Genomic DNA, 16,469 nt, shown 5'->3' with positions numbered 1-16,469 from the left:
ATATATTATTCCATATATATGGAATATATATATATATATATATATGGAATTCATCATGGTGATAAAAACTATAGTACAGATAAGCTATCAAGTATTATGTATCTATCAACTTTACATAACTCCATCTCCTATATGCATCTGTCTACACTGCTAGCTCCCCAACATATGGGGCTGCAGGGCATGGTGGTGCATGCCTGTAATCCTGGCACCCAGAAGGCTGAGGCAGGAGGGTCAGCATGAGTTCAGGGCCAGCCTGGGCTACATAGTTCAAGGACAGCCTAAACTACATGTGAAACCCTGTCTCAAAAAAAAAAAAAAAACAAGAAAAAGTAATATGGGGCAGTAGGATGTCATTGGCTGTGGTGTCACTAGGCAGTAGGAATTTCTTAGCTCCATTATAACCCTACAGGACCACCGTCATACATGTAGTCTGTTGTTGACTAAAACATCCTTATGTAGAACTTTACTTGGGTTTTTCAAAATTTTACTGGTACACTTTGGACATACATAATGATCACATTCATCATAGGGAATTTGTACCTGGGCATGATATATCTTAATTCTTTTTCCCACATCCACACCCCGTTACAAAATTTTATTTCTATTGTTTTCCTTCCATGCTTTTTAAATTTTTATCCCTGTTTCCCTCCCTTCCCTTGCCGTCTCTCCCTCCCTTGTTCCTCGTCCCACTTGACCATTTTTTCCTCCTTTCCAATGTGTATCATCCATTTGGGTCCTTATTTACCCTTCGGGTTTCTCACACAAGGGAAACAACATGATATTTAAATATGTGTATCTGATTTGCTTCACTTCACCATTTAACTTACCGATTTCATTATTCTATTAATAAATCTGTAGGGGGTGTTTAACTTAGGTAATTAGATTGCCTTAAAGATCTTTTCTCCCCCAGTGCTAGGGTTTGAACCCAGGGCCTTTGGGCATGCTAGGCAAGCATTCTTCCACTGAGCTACACCCTAGCCCTCCTTAAAGATCTTGCGGTAATTTTCCAGATTTGACATAGCCAGTTTTCTTAAGACTATAAGCACTCATGCTAAAAAGCAGACCACTCCCAGGTTTCTAAATAGTTGTTAAAATTTAATAAATTAAGCCTGTAGATATTGTGAATATGAAGTTCTCTTACATATTTCAGAACTGGTACAAACTTGGCCAAATGGTCCTTCAGTGTTCTGCTCAAAGCCATGGCCTAAAATTAATTTCTCGCTGGCCATGGTGGCACATGCCTGTAATCCCAGCACTCAGGAGGCTGAAGCAGGAGGATCGTTGCAAGTTCAAGGCCAGCCTAAGCTACAAAGTGAACTCAAGTTCAGCCTGAGCTGCATAGCAAGAACCTGTCTCAAAAAGACAAAAATTAAATTAAATTAAATTAAATTAAATTAAATTAATTTCTCAATTAACCTATATTAGTTAGAAATTGGAGACCAATCTGTTAGACACTGAGATGCCACTCATGAACTCTACAGATGTGGGAAATACCAGATTTATACATTCCCGAGCTGATTTGGACTTGATGTCCATCTGTTTCCCTCTGCTTAATTCTGGGTTGAGGACACCTTGACACTTTCCAGTCTCCAGAGCAAACAAACCCATCATTCTCGGAGTGTCCCCTTGCGCAGGTGGTTCCAGCCCACAGCTTCTGAAACCCTGGTTTGTTTCCTGTTTTCATCTTTGGCCCCCACTACTTCCAACACCTCCCACTCCTCCCCATCTACAGGCTTTGTGCTGGATTCGATTTCGTTTATTGCTTGATTCCTTCAGCTGTCTTCCCCTATTCTTCCCATCTCTCAGCCCCACCTCCTTCAGTCATTTCACACTTCCTCTTGATTTGCCAGGATCATGTGTCCTAGGCCATGCTAGTGAGAGGAATCATAGGGAGCCATGGTGGCTTATGGTCTCACCTCTGTTTACATTACTTCCAAAGATGTAAGCTCACCTTTTTCACTGTGGTACAACACAAATAATGTGTTAGTTTGCATTCTGTTACTATAATAAACACCTGGGATAATCAGCTTATAAGAAGAAAGGTTTATTTTGGCTCACAGTCTTGGAGGTTTCAGTCCATAATCACTTGACCTGTGGTGACCCATCATAGTGGGAGCACAGGGTGAAGCAGAATCACTTATCTCATAACCAAAAAGGGGAAGAGAAGAACAGAAAGGGCAGAGGTCTCACTCTCCTCTCCAAGGGTGCACCCCTAATAACCAAAAGACTTCCCACTAGGCCCCACCTTCAACCCTCCAGTAGCACTATGTACTGGGGACCAAGCCTTAGCACATGAACCTTTGGAGGACACTTACTCAAATCATAGCACCCCACATCTACCATCTTATCCACTTTTAAGTGTAGAGTGTATTAATACACTGACACTATTATGTCGCCATCTCTACTCTCCATCTCCAGCGCTTTTTCCTCTTCCCAAGTTGAAACTCTGTTCCCATTAAATAATGTCTCTATTCCCCCCATGCCTACCCCACCCACTAGCAACCACCATTCCACTTTCTGCCTCTATGCAATGTGCCTCTCTAGGTACCTCATATAGAAGGAATCATCCAGTAGCTGTCCTTCTGCGACTGGTTCATTTCGTTTAGCATAATATCGCCAGGTTCATCCACTTTGGAGCATGTATCAGGACTTCCTTCCCCACTTACTTTTAAATATTCTTATACTGAACTGAGAGCCATTTGGGGGCAGGCGGTCCTACAGGAAACATTTCTGGCCAGCACAACTCTCTGGTGGAAGCAGACGGTCAAGGAGAGTGTTTTGGGGACATAGGTGCCAACAGAAGTCCAGGACTTGTGGTGATATAGAACAGATGTCTGACCATGTGGTCCCCGGTTGCCCACACTCTGCTTTCGGCTTGGGTCAGCAGCAGTGGAGGAGACAGGGGTCTCCACCCCCTTGATGTGGCCTTGTCTCCTTTGCACCTCCTCTGCACTCTGTCTCAACCTGTGTATTGACTCCCTGGGGCTACTGTAGCAAATCACCACCAACTGACTGACTTAGAACAGAATCTATTCTCTCACAGCTCTGAAGGCCAGAAGTCTAGGATGTCAGCAGGTCTGAGTCCCCTCTAGAGGCGCTGAGGAGGTTTTGTTCATTCCCCTTCCAGCTTTGGCAGCCCCAGCTCTGGCTCTACCCTCATGTTGCCCCCTTCTCTGTCTCTGACCCAGACACCTGTATGGGTTGAGGGCCACGTGGATATGCTCATACAGAGACGATTAAATCAGTCAGTCGGACCTGACTCCTTTTCACTTTCTGTCTGCCGGCACCCAGGCACAATAAATTCCATGCCATGTTGCCCTTATACAATCCTGGTGGTCTTGGCTGCACCACCCCACCCCCCCGCGTGCACCCCATGTGTTACAATCTGCAAAGACCCTTTTTCCAGAAGGCATGACCTTCACAGGTTCCAGGAATGAGGACATAGGCACATCTTTAAGCGACCACCATTTAACCTACTGCACCCCACATTTGTGTGCTGCATTTGTCTATGTACTACCATCCCCTCCCCTTCTGGTGACACTTTAGGACTCTGTCCTTGTTCCTAACACACTGTTGTCTTCCTAGAGAAGCAAGCCTCATCTGCCGTGGCCTCTTTAATTCTGAGATGCCCTGACTTCTCTCCCTGGTGGCTTCCTCAGGTTGTGTTTCCCTAACAGCACCTGACATTTCCCTTCCCTCCCCTGGGATTCCCCTGGAAGGCAAGCCAGAATGTCACAAGGAAGGAGGTAGGAGTTCAGGCATCCAGCTGCCGCCAGTATTCCCCAGCTTGACCTCTCCCTTGGGAGAAACTGCCTAGGCTGTCCTCGAGTCAGCCCTCTTCCATTTCCTGCTTGCCCTCTGAGCTCTCATTAATTTCCTTCTGGTGGGCTGTGTTTGATTACACCCTCATTAAGGAGCTCTGCACACTCAGCTATGGTGGCTTCAACATTGCCGCTGTCTACCTTTCCCGGTTAGTATTCAGAGCTCGCTGCCTCCCTCCCCCGGCTGTGCCGTTGCAGAAACTGTGGAGTCATGCCTGGAGGGGAGACTAATGCCTGCTCATTGCCCGTGGGGAATGGGCTTGAAGCCTCTTGTTTCAAAGGGAAACGGGGAGTTGAAGTTTAAAATAGAATGTGCCTGGCAACCTGCCCTGTGGATCCTCCCAGCATCCTTTCACATACCTCGGGAGACCCCTCTTAAAAAGATGAACATCTGAGAACACTGAAAACAGAGACAGGTGGACAGTCTGAGAGGAACTTCTTGCTGTCAGGGAGGAGCTGATCCAAAAAAGAACCGGTCCAGGATTCTCCTGTGGAATCAGGGACCTACAGGAATCTGGAAGCCATGTTCTCTTTCAGGCTCAGGACCTCCCTGATGGGAGCAGCAGTTGTGCTGGGCTATGGCTCAGTGGTAAAGCATTTGCAGAGTGTGTGCAGGAGCCTTGCACTGCAAAAAAGAACGGCAGGCAATTGGAAGGTGCCACACAAATGATGGCTCTGACACAGAAAGATCGCCACTCACCCTCCCCTTGCTGCTCCCTCTCCCACACCTCTGTGTGCATCGACAGCCACTCAAGGAGCAGCTTTCAGAACCCAGCATGCAGGAAGGGGGGAAAGGGTGACCTGAGAGATGTGGCCACTATCCACAGATGTCCTGTGAACTGAATGGCAAGCCAGAGCCTGAAGAGCTGAATTCAGCTCGTACTGGGAGACAGTGATGGCAAGGACATGCTGATCCTTGGTCACGCCATCTCTGAGGGTGAGCTGCAAAACCTGGATGTTTTATACACGCTGTGCAACATGAGCCCTGACCTCAAAGTGATCTACAGCAAGATGCTGAAGAAATGAACTTGGTAGGAAAAGAACAAAGAGCCACAAAAACAGGCCAGGCTGAGATGGAGAAGAAAACCAACAGAATGAGATGGAAAGAGAGATAAGTAAGCAAAATAAGAATAGAATGGCAAGGAAAAGAAAAGCCAGCTGACTTGCAGTCCTGTTGTTGGCAGCGGAAGGAGTGATGATGCCGTGGAATGTGAAGTCTGTGGCGTGGGGGTGAACTTGAGACCCTCCCCCAACAAGAACACATCATTGAAAGAACACGAAAAGAGATGCTGAGAACTGATACTGGGTTTCCACTGGCAAATCATGCTGAAAAGGCTGAAAGACACAGGCTGAAAAATGACTGTAGATAGACTCCAATATTGAAGATAAATCCAGAGAAAACAGATTACCACTGGGCACAGGGAAGCAAAACTGTTTAAGAACCAGCCTGGTGATGTGATGCATGCTTATATTCCCAGCTAGTCTAGAGGCCAGGGCAGGAGGATTGCTTGAGCCCAGAGCTTAGGCCACCCTAGGCAACATAGTAAGACCCTGTTCTTAAGGGGGAAACAATTTTAAGAACCAAGCATGATGAGCAGGGGTGAAAAAAACAGCCAGGTGTCTATGTATCCTTGTCTGTACCCTCTTGTCTCAAGCAGGTTCTGTATTTGCCTCCCCGCCTGCCTGCCTGTCTTCCTCCTTTCCTTCCTTCCTTCTTCCTTCCTTCCTTCTTTCTTCCTTCCTTCCTTCCTAATTTTGGTAAAGTATGCACATTATAAATTTTACCATTTTAACAATTTGTAATTGTACAGTTCAGTAGCATTAAGTGCATCACATTGTACAACCCATCTCTGGAACGTTTTTAATCTTACAAAGCTGAAATTCAGTAGCTGCTGAGACCACCTCCCCATTCCCCTTGCCAGCACTTAGAAACCACCACTGTACTCCGCCTTTATGAGTTTGCCTACTCTGAGGACCTTATCTAAGTGGAACCATAAAATATTTGTCCTTCTCTGACTGGCTTGCTTGACTCAGTGTAATGTCCTCAGAGTTCATCCACGTTGTGGTGTGCATCAGGATTTCTTTCCTTCCTACATTTGAATACTATTATACTGTATCTTTATACCACATTTTCTGCATCCAGTCGTGTATCATAGACACTCAGGTTGCTTCCATCTCTTGGCTGCTATGAACTGGAGTATAAAATAGCTCTGTGAGACGCTGTGTTTGATCAGCTGCCTTCCTGTCACTGGGACAGAGACTCAGCACCGCATCTTCAAGGAAGAGACGTTTGACCCTCAGCTTCAGGGATTTCAGTCCATGACTGGCAGGCTCTGAGGCAGAGACATCATGGAGAAGGTTCGTAGCAAAGGAAAGCTGCTTACCGGGAGAGAGACCCTTTCAAGGCGCGTCCCCAGTGTCCCACCTCCCAACAGCACATCTGCCATGAACATCATCGGCTGAGCCCACGAGTGAGTACAGGGTCCCACGTCAGTCACCTTCCGAAAGCTCCACCTCTGAACACATGAGGTGTGCAGGGCAGTTTAGCTCTAAACCGTAACACTCTGCTTTCAGTTCTTTGAGTAGTATACCCGGGAGTGCAATTACTAGATCTTGTAAAATTCTGTGTTCAATATTTTGAGAAACCGCCTGCTGTTTCCATGGTGGCTACACCGTTTCACATTCCTGCCAGCAATGGAAAACGTTTCTCATTTCTCTACCTGTTGGGAGGGAAGGTGCTTTTTAGGTCTGAGAATTGAAACAACTGAGAAGTTGATTTGTATTTGGAACGGAAGAATCAAGTGCCAAGAGGGTTTGTGGGGTGGTGATAAGAAATTGAGGCCCAGTTGGGGTTATTGAAGAGAGATAAGGAAGGGGTTTAGGAATCTGAAGACGTCGTGAATGGGGTGTCCATTTGATGACCTCCAGACTCTGTTGTAAAGCTATCACCTGCGTTTTAGGCTGTGTTGTGTGCTGAACTGATGTTCGAAGAAGCCAACAGTGTGTTGGCACCTTCCAGGAGACACGGCTGGGGTTTAGTGGCAAAAACAGCCCTACAGGAGCCTCGGCTTGAAAAAGCAGCTAAAGAAACAATCCAGCAGCCTCAGAGCCATCAGCAGTACTAAATACTGGAGGGCAGCTGAGTAACGTGTGATATTTTGGAGAGAGTTTGTATCAAGCAGGTCATCTTTAGATGTGACTTCAACATAAAGGACTGTTTGTGTAATCTGGAGCTCGAAAAAGAAGCCACCTATGTGTCCCTTCTGGGAGAAAGCAGGGACTAGTGACCGATGCTCCCAGCAGTGCAGGAACAGAAAGCAGAGGTGTGAGTCCAGTGATGAGCAGGTATTGAAGAACAAGGGCAACAGTGGGTGTGCAAGTTCAGGGCCAGTGGTGCATACACATGTGCAAACCCAAATGCAAAGTGCCAGATTTGGTCATTCGTAGGGTCATTTTCATATTTAAAAAAAAATAACAATAGTAGTAGTGCCTTGAGCCTAAAACTCCCATTCTACCAACAAAGGCCAAGAAAAGAAGACAGCTAGCCCACAGGCAAATGTTGAAATTCTTTGGTGACTTCTACCCTAGCTCTTTTCCAGACCATTGCCGTGGTTTGTCCCCACCAAAACTCATGTAGAAGCCAGGCGTGGTGGCACACTCCTATAATCCCAGCACTCTGGAGGCTGAGACAGGAGGATTGCTGTCCGTGCTACACAGTGAGTTCAAGGCCAACCTGAACTACATAGCTGGTTTCTCAGACCTGCTGCTTCCGCATTCCTCCTTTTGCAACAGACCATTTTGGTTGATGTCTGTGAGGAAAGTCCAGTGTCACATGGATTATGTGTTTGGGAAAGAAGCCCCTTGAACTCTTCGCACCAAGGGTCTCTAAGCGCCCTTCCTGAGGTTGGTTGGTTGGTTGGTTTTCTGGTGGTACTAGGGATTGAACCTAGGTCTTTATTTTAAAACAGGATCTTGCTAAATCACTAAATTGCCCTCAGCTAGGCTTGAACTTTGCAGTCATCCTGCCTCAGCCTCTCAGAGTATTTGGGATTACAGGCTGTGCTGCCACACCCAACTTCCCTGAGGTCTTTAGACACATGTTAGGACTCACTGTTCTGACCCCTTGTATGAATCTCTGCTCTTTTTTTTTTTTTTTTTTTTTTTTTCAGTACTCAGGATGGAACCCAGGGCCTCCCTGTGCTAGGAAACTGCTCTCCATCAAGCTATACCCCAGCCCTCTGATTACTTTTTGAAACCTCTATGCCTTGACCTCTCTTGTCCCATTACAACAAGTCCTCAAACCTGGTTATTCAAGCTCGGGTCATGTGGAAGCTCCGCTTCCTCAAGACACCGTGTGTCAGGGAACAGCTGGCGATGGCTCGGTCCGGCCACACCTGCCCAGAGAGTGACTCAATGCACTTCCTGATTAATAATAAGCTCCCAGACTTCTGATAAGCAGCTATCCATGTACACAGTTCCTAGAGATGGTGCAGTTTAGTCCCCCAGTGAGAAAGACAAGCTTGTCCTCAGTGCCCCATGCACTGCAAGACAAACCAGCCACTCCAAGGCTGGCGCCTGTACAGGCCACATCTGAATTTGATTATCCCACCTCCCTCGTGCACACACAGGCACCAGGCCAAAGCAGAGCAGAACTCGAGGGCCCTCAGTGCGGCACTGGCGCAGCTGTGGGTGCAGAGTGAGAGAGGAGCCTGGCCTCTGGGGCTGCAGCCTCCAGAGACACCCTGAGCATCTCCCACCCAGCCCCAGGGGTAGCCCCTGGTGGGGAGAGACGGTCATCACCAATAAACTGACTCACGGAAAGGAGCATAAGGGGACACAGGTCCTCAGGGTGTGGGGTGCCCTAAAACAGCACATTCTATGGACTTGGGCGGGGTAGAGATAAAGCAATAGATATGCGGCAGCCTTTGCTCAGCCCCTACCAGGTGTTACCTGTTGCTGTCCTGCCCACCCCAAATAGGATTCCCAGGGAGGGCGTTTGTCACTCACCCAGAGCAGGCCCCCGCCCTCATCAAGCGACAAACTCACGGACCAGACAGCACTCCTGACAGAGAGGGTAGCACTGTCAGCGCCAGGGCACCCAGGGTGACAGGACAGGAGGGAGGAACTCTGGGGGAGTGGGCTCTGGGGAGGGGTCTTTGAATCTTCTCCCTGCGGTTTTCCTAGGACTTTCAGGATGGAGTGGCCTTGACTAATCCAGAAGGGTAGGGGCCTGGAAAGAGGGGTGGGATGGTAGGAACACAGGAAACCCAGGCCACCATCTCTTTAGTCTGGGGCTTTCCGACTTCTCTTTAGTAGCAGAGCTCATTTGTTTGTTTGATTATTTTTGCTTGTTTGAAACAAGAGCTGCTCTGCCCACAATCTTGCTGGCTCCTCTGACCTACCCCCGTCCACCCTGCTGCCCACCTCGTGCCCCGAGAGCTTGTACTGTTTGGTAGCTCCCTTTGCAATTTGCCTGCTTGTTTTGGGCACGGGGAAACAGTTTCCAAGAAGTGATCTCTTGCCCACAGACTTACAGGAAGTTGGGGGCCAGCCAGGACCTGAGACCACTAGGGGTCTGGGGTACACACACAGGAAGGGCTGTACAGGGGCAAAGCAGAGGAGGGGCGGGGACTGACTTTGACTTGACTGCCACAGAGGAGCAACCCAGCTTGCAACAGACTGGGAAAGAAAAATGACTCTGCACCTCTGACCTCTGGCCGTGGGAATCGCCACCTCCCTGTCCCCAGGAAGAAGAGCCTGGAGCTGTAAGCTGTGAGAAGCTGGATGCCGGGCCACAGCCCTTTGACCACACAGCCTGCCGAGACCCTGCCACACAAGCCCTTTGCCTTGCTGCTTTCTTGAGTCTCCAGCCCCAGCTTCCCTCTGCCCACAGGGCAGGGCCATGTTTGTACACATTGCTGGGTAATAGTGTATGTCCTGGGAACCCATGTGTCCACACAGTCCAGACCATGAGGGCAGCATAGACTTCGTGTGCCACGGTCCCTGTCCTGCCCAGAGTCCCGCATTGTTCTGCACTGTTCATGGCTTTTCACACATCAGGTGGGTCCGTGGCATAGAAAGAGGTTAAGAGTGGCTGCAGAGGGAGTAGAGGGGCCTCAAGGCCCTGGAAGAAGGAGGAGAAGGGGGAGGGGGGAGGGGAGCCGTTCTCATGGGCACTGTGATCCCTGCCAAAGGCTTTGCCCATATTACTTGGCTTTGTTTTGCTGACTTTTGGTGTTGGGTCACTGTTTCCTGTTACAGATGAGAAAACTCGACTGGGTAGTATTAGGTAGCTCGCTTCCGGGTGCAGCACGGCTGCAGCACGGCTGAACAGCCAGGGTGGGGCAGAGGTCAAGGCAGCTGCTATCCTTGCTTCTGCAAAGGCCCTGCTCCAGACCTCAGCAGCCAGGGTTTCAGAAGCCCCCTCCCCTCAGACACGCCTCACCTTGTGCCCCGGACTCCTGGTCCCCACAGCAGCCAGCGAACCTGGCGGGGGCACTGCAGTGGCCCCTGAGGTTCATTTCTGCAAAGGGAGGAAATAAAGCTCCCAAACTGGCCCCTTCTTGAAGTTCAAATGAAGGGGTGGGGAACAGAGTGCATGCAGGAGATCCCGAGTTTTATTCCTAGGGCCTGATTTGAGAGACAGAGAGAGAGAGAGACTAAATGAAGAGAAATCTTTCAGGTGTGGTGGCACATGCCTGTAATCACCACTAGTCAGGAGACTGAGGCAGCAGATCTCAAGCTCAAGGCCAGTCTGAGCAATTTAGTAAGACCATGACTCAAAATTAAAGCTGGGCATGGTGGTGCATGCCTGTAATCCCAGCAGTCTGGGAGACTGAGGCAGGATGATCACAAGTTCTAGCCCAACCCGAGCCGCTTAGTGAAACCCTGTGTCAAAATAAAAAGGAAAAAGGGGGGGGGGAGTGCTGGGAATAAAGTTGAGTGAGAAGGCTTCGAGTTTGATCCCCACTACCACACACACACACACAGAAGAAAACAGAAATGTGTGAATTTTTATGGACAGAGTTCTGATCAGAAAACAATACTATAAACTGAGCAAGCCGTGTCCATTCAGACTCTCTGTGGTCTGTGTATTTTCGAGGATAAAGGCGCTCCTTCCCTCCAGTGCATGAGGGACACTGCTGGCTCTGGAGCCAGGCTGTGACCTGCTGAGAGAAAAGTCAGAGAGGCCTTCTGCTTCTGCTTCTGCTTCTGCCACTTCCTCGGAGGCCACAGTGCCGTACTTTGCTGCCCTGTTCCACACCTCACCACCAGCAGACTTCTTTCCCTCCTCAGTCCAGAGGAGCCTCTGTTCCTGCAGCACTTGCCCCACCCCACTTGGTGTTGCTCTCATCCATCCTCCTCCCTGTCCATTATAGGGACCCCACTGTACACCCTACTGGGCCCTGGTGGGGCTTCCTCCCCGTACCTGGCCTCTTCTTCTTAGAATCCCACAGCTCAAAAGCCTCCAGGACAAGGGACACTGAAGTTGGGTTGTCTATAGCAGAAACACGAGCGGAGACCAGCAACCAATCTCATCACAGGGCGGGGGTTTTCCACACTCTGCCCCCTCTGCCACGGAGGCACAGCCACTAGGGCTGAGACCACCATGCTTGGCTTCATGGTTGGGGGAACCCAAGAAGTGAAGCACGGGGGGCTGTCTTGGGTGAGACTCATAAACCAGCACCTACAGGAACTTCAGAGGCTGCAGGTGCCAGTGTGGGTCCCTCCTCTTCCTCAGCTGGGAGACAGAGGCAGGGGTTTTTCCTGGTCCCCTGAGGGAGTCCAGTAGCTGCTTCCTTGCCCGGGATCTGAGGGAGGCTGAGCTGCCTCCAGGGAGCTGCACCTGCTACTCTGGGGGGCACAGGGGAGTGGGTGGCACTTGACCTGGATGCCCACTCCTCACCTGTGGGCTTCCTCTGCTCTTGCAGGACCTGGGCATGGAGTCGACCTCCCTGGACGATGTCCTGTATCGCTATGCCAGCTTCCGGAACCTGGTGGACCCCATCACTCATGACCTCATCATCAGCCTGGCACGCTACATCCACTGCCCTAAGCCGGTAGGGCAGCTGTGGCTTAAGCCAGCCTGGCCCCAGGGTGTGAGGTGGGCGCCTTTTCGGGCAGAGTCGCTCCGGGCCCAAGGAAGACAGGCCCCCTCCTTCAGGCACCGAGAGGGTGGGCTTTAGGCCCCCTTCTACTGGTAGCATTCACTGCCAGCATTTTTAAAAATAATATTTTATATGATCCCTATATTCTGATTACCTTAAAAAAGTAGAAGCTCCAGCACCGTGTGGGCTTCCCTCCCATGGCAGAGTGAAGCAGAGCGTCAGATCACCCCCACCGCTTCACTCTTCCTGCCTGACCCGCCACAGCTCAGCAGGAAAAACTCCACGGCTCTCCAGGCTCCAAGCCTGCTCTTCAGCCCCTGCCCGGGGGGCTCTTGTCTGTTGTTTGGTTCCTTCCTTCCCACCCCTCAATTTCCAGCAGCTTCCAAAAGAAGCACTTGTTTTGTGGCAGGGCCAGAGGCCAAAACAGGACTAAGGGGTACAGGAGGGAAGCACCTCATCTCAGAGTTGGGTGAGCATTGGGGTGGTCTCCAGGCTCTGCCCTCTTCGGCATGGGCACAGACCTGGCCGCAGTCACCCAGCGAGCTGCCCCTTGCTCAGGGGAAAGGTGTCTCCTGGAGCTGACCCCATCTGTGACTCTTTCTGGGCCCTTTCCCCTGGCTTTGGGGGCTGCTGGTGCCAAAACTCAGAGGTGGAGCTAGCGGTGAGGGCCTGGGAACTGGGAGCCTGGGTCAGCAGAAGGCAGGGATACGGGGCTCAAGTAAAGCTGAGAGTGAGGGTTGGCAGGCGGGCAGCTGGAAGTGGAGGGGAGAGGAGCTGTGGGTGCCGAGGGCCATGAGGAACCACCCAGCTGAGACTGGCCACCTCAGCCTCTCACGCCTGGTCTGGCCTGGGGAAGCAGGAAGGTGCTGCACTACAGATGGGTGTCCTCTGCACTGCAGAGGAGGCCTTGCAGGTGTCAGACCCCTATCTTTTCCAGAACCGGAATTGAAATGCCTATAGGTGAAAGGAATGACAGGCAATGTGGCTCTCAAAATAAAAAAAATAGGCAAGATTTTTTCCCCCTTTAGAGTTGAGGAAAATAAAACTCGGGTAAGGAAGTAACATGGTACAGGGTTAAATCTTCCATGGGCCCACACAGTGACTTGGTGCTGGGCAAGCAGTTAATGGCTCTCATCAGACCCCATGCAACGGGAGCAGAGAGCTGGAACCAGGGTCTGTATGGGGACTAAAGGGGCCATAACTTGACTTTTTTTAGCAACAACAACAAAAAACTTCATTAAGCTCAAGACAGATAAGTCTGATTTTGCTCACCATTGTCTCCCTAGCATAGGCCACATAATAGTAAACATTAATGTTAATAGAGGATTGAATGAGTGAACTGAATGCTTGCTATATACTAGGCACCATGCAAAGTGCTACAGAAATAAAAAGAAAAAATACCTCGTAGGACAGCACTCTTGGAAGTCACGGTCTAGTCTGGGAAACTGATGGAAGCCAGCTGTAGGGATAGGGTCTGAAAAGTGCCTTGTGTTTATGGTGGGTAGTGCATACACCATGCCGGGCAGTTCACACCCGCACAGGTTGGGCCCCAGAATGAGAGTGGAGAGAGGTGGGTAGAGGAGTAAGAAATGAATACTGCAACTGAGAAATTTCTCAAAGAACAAAATTATGTGAAAATAATAGATAAGATCTCACCTAAGAAAAATGCATGCAGAAGAAGACATTTATTAACAAACTTGAGCAAGATCAGAGGCCCTGGAAATGCAGGCACCTGAGAAGTCAAAGGTAGCCAAGCTGCACAGAGGGCTTGGGGACAGAGGGAGGGAAGGAAAAGGAACTAGACAGGCAAGGGGCAGCCAACTGCGCTGGACTCCTGCCAGGGAGCCCCAGAAATGCTGCTATAATAAAGTGCCATAGGCAGGGGGAGGGAGGCTTATAAATAACAGAAATTCTCCTGCCTGGGAGGCTGAGGCAGGAGAATCCCCATTTAGAGTTGAGGAAAGGCTGGGTAAGCTTAAGGCAAGCCTGGGCAAATTAGCAAGACCCTGTCTCGTAATTTACAAAGGTGGAAATGTAGTTCAGTACCACTGTGTTTGCATAACATGGGCCAGGTCCTGAGTTCAATCCCCAGTACCAGGAAAAGAAGAGAATTTTCTCATTATTCTGGAGGCTGAAGTCTAGGATCAGGGTGTCTGGTGAGAGCCTTCTTCTTGGTAGCATACTGCCACCTACTTGAGTCCTCACAAGCCAGAAAGAGGCCCGAAGAGCTCTCTGGCCTCCTGTTCGCAAGGTCATCATCAGGCTTCACCTTCACAACCTAACTGCTCCCTGAGGCCCTACTGCCTAACCTTGGGTATGAGGGTTTCAACACATGCATTTGGAGGGGACCCAAACCCTCCGTCTGTTGCATGGCATGACCCTTCTCAGATCACTTGGTTCCTTAAACTGTGTTTTCCTCAACTCTACAAAATTAATCTCTCCCGCCAAGCTATTTTGAGAGTTAAATGAGATGATTAGCCAAGTGTGGTGGTGCATACCTGTAATTCCTGGGAGGCTGAGGCAGGAGGAACACAAGTTCAAGCCCGACTTGGCAGTTTAACAATTTAGCAAGACCCTGTCTCAAACTAAAAAGGGCTGAAGATGTGACTCAGTGCAAAGGCCCTGGGCTCAAGCTTCAAGCCCCAGTACCAGAGAGACAGGAGAGAGGGGAGAGGAGGGGAGGGAGGAGAGGGAAAAGGAGAAAGGGAGTGGGAAGAGGAGAAAGGGAGGGAGAAGAGGAAGGAAGGAGGGAGGGAGAGAGAAAGTGAGAGATCGATCACAAGAGACACTTGCATGTGCTGGCACAGAAGACCTCAGTGCTAAGCAGCCAGGTGATGAGTGACAGGCCGGTGAGCATCTGCTGCATGCTGGCTCTGTGCTCAGGCCCAGCAGGTCAGGTATGGAGTTATCAGCCAGTAAGGCATGGCCCCTGCTGCTCAGTCTTAAAGAACAACAGGCTAGTCTCTGACTGAGATTTCAAAGCCGCCAGGGTAGGCTCTGCCCACAGAAAGCCCAGGGACCTGGCCCCTGGTTGCCCTGCCCTGCCCGAGGCCATGTGTCAGGAGAGGCTGTCTTGAAGGACTTGCCCAGCAGAGGGTGAGGCTGGGGTAGGAAGTCCTAGCAGCAGGATCCTATGGCTGGTGACATGGGCAGCCCTACTGCAGCCACCTGTGCTGGCCCAGAACTGCATGGGACTTCCCCTTCTTACCTCTGTGCACCCGAGAGGCTCCCAGCACCCCTGGTGGTGGGACTAGACATTGTAGACAGAGGCATCAGCTCCAGGGTGGGTGCCCATCAGCTACGAGATGGGAGTGCTACGACAAGCAGAAACACCAAAATGACACCCAGGATTTGGAGGCGGATTTCTTTAACGTCAGACAGGCACTGACCAGGAGTCGACTGTCCCTCAAAATGTCAGGCCTCAAGGGCCCACAAAGGGAGGTTTTATGGGGCTGCAAAGGGGAAGTACAGAGGTAGCATACTTGGCTGTCTTTGACTGGCTCTTACAATGTGCATCCTAGCGACAAGCTATGCATTGCAGCTTTTCCTGCCCCATCTCATGGGGAAGCACCACAGGACTGACAAGCTTCCCACTGCTAAGGTGGCGGGCCCTTGGAAGAAGCTTGGCGAGTCCCAGCCACCAGGGGAGGCAGGGCTGGGTCTGTGCACCCAGGTGAAGGGCTGCAGGCAGGACAGAGTCCCCAGGCACATCTGGGGCCCTGAGCCTATAGACAACCTGCCTTGCTGGCCTGAGCATGGCACTGAAAATGAGCCATAGTTGTTGGTCTTTGACTTGCCATTTCTCTCTCTCTGTGCTGCTTTTTCCTTCTGCCAAAATCTGTCTCCAGAGCTACTGGAATAGCCTGACTGGCCTCCTGGCCTCCACTTTTGCCTCCCTACCTCCTATACTCTGGGGAGCCACCAGAGGGCTTATTTGTGCTACAGGTAAATTGGATTCAGGGGGCTGGGGATTTAGCTCAGCGGCACAGCTCCTGCCTGGCAAGCGCGAGGTCACGAGTTCGATTCCCAGTACCGAAAAAAAAAAAAAATTGGATTCAGCTCACTGAAAGTCCTTCAGTGTGGTATCATAGTTTAAATAAAATCCCAGCTCCAAGGCTAAGGGTGTAGCTCAGTGGTAGAGCACTGCCTCACATGTGTGAGAGGTTGGGTTCCATCCCCAGCTCCACAAAAACAAACAAGCTAGAACTCTCCTTATCTGGTTTTTAAATTTTTTTTATTTTATTTTAAAGATAAAAGAACCAAGAGATAGGGGCTGGGGATTTAGCTCAGCAGCACAGCGCCTGCCTGGCAAGTGCGAGGTCGTGAGTTCGATTGCCAGTACATTTAAAGATAAAAGAACCAAGAGATAGGGGCTGGGGATTTAGCTCAGCAGCACAGCGCCTGCCTGGCAAGTGCGAGATCGTGAGTTCGATTGCCAGTACAGGAAAAAAAAAAAAAAAAATGTATTTACCCCTGTTTTCTTAACAACTGTTAAATACAATTGAAAGTCACAATCCAAAACTCAGAGTGCCATTCGCTC

The 16,469-nt window shown here is 50.1% G+C and overlaps 1 protein-coding gene across 1 annotated transcript in view; it reads left to right on the top strand.

Moving 5' to 3' along the window:
• The window catches only part of Lrrc75a (leucine rich repeat containing 75A), a gene marked incomplete at its 5' end in the record, with an annotated part of 48,851 nt that overhangs the window by 19,419 nt on the left and 12,963 nt on the right, over positions 1–16,469 (top strand). Inside the window, 1 exon segment of the mRNA XM_013522211.1 lies at positions 11,753–11,881. Within this exon segment, the coding sequence (XP_013377665.1) occupies positions 11,753–11,881 (129 nt within the window).

This window comes from Chinchilla lanigera, unplaced genomic scaffold (assembly GCF_000276665.1).
Source record: "Chinchilla lanigera isolate Chin_1 unplaced genomic scaffold, ChiLan1.0 scaffold00066, whole genome shotgun sequence".
Lineage (NCBI taxonomy): Eukaryota > Metazoa > Chordata > Mammalia > Rodentia > Chinchillidae > Chinchilla > Chinchilla lanigera.
Note: the sequence above shows the minus strand (reverse complement) of the source record. Positions and strands in the feature narration are given on the sequence as shown.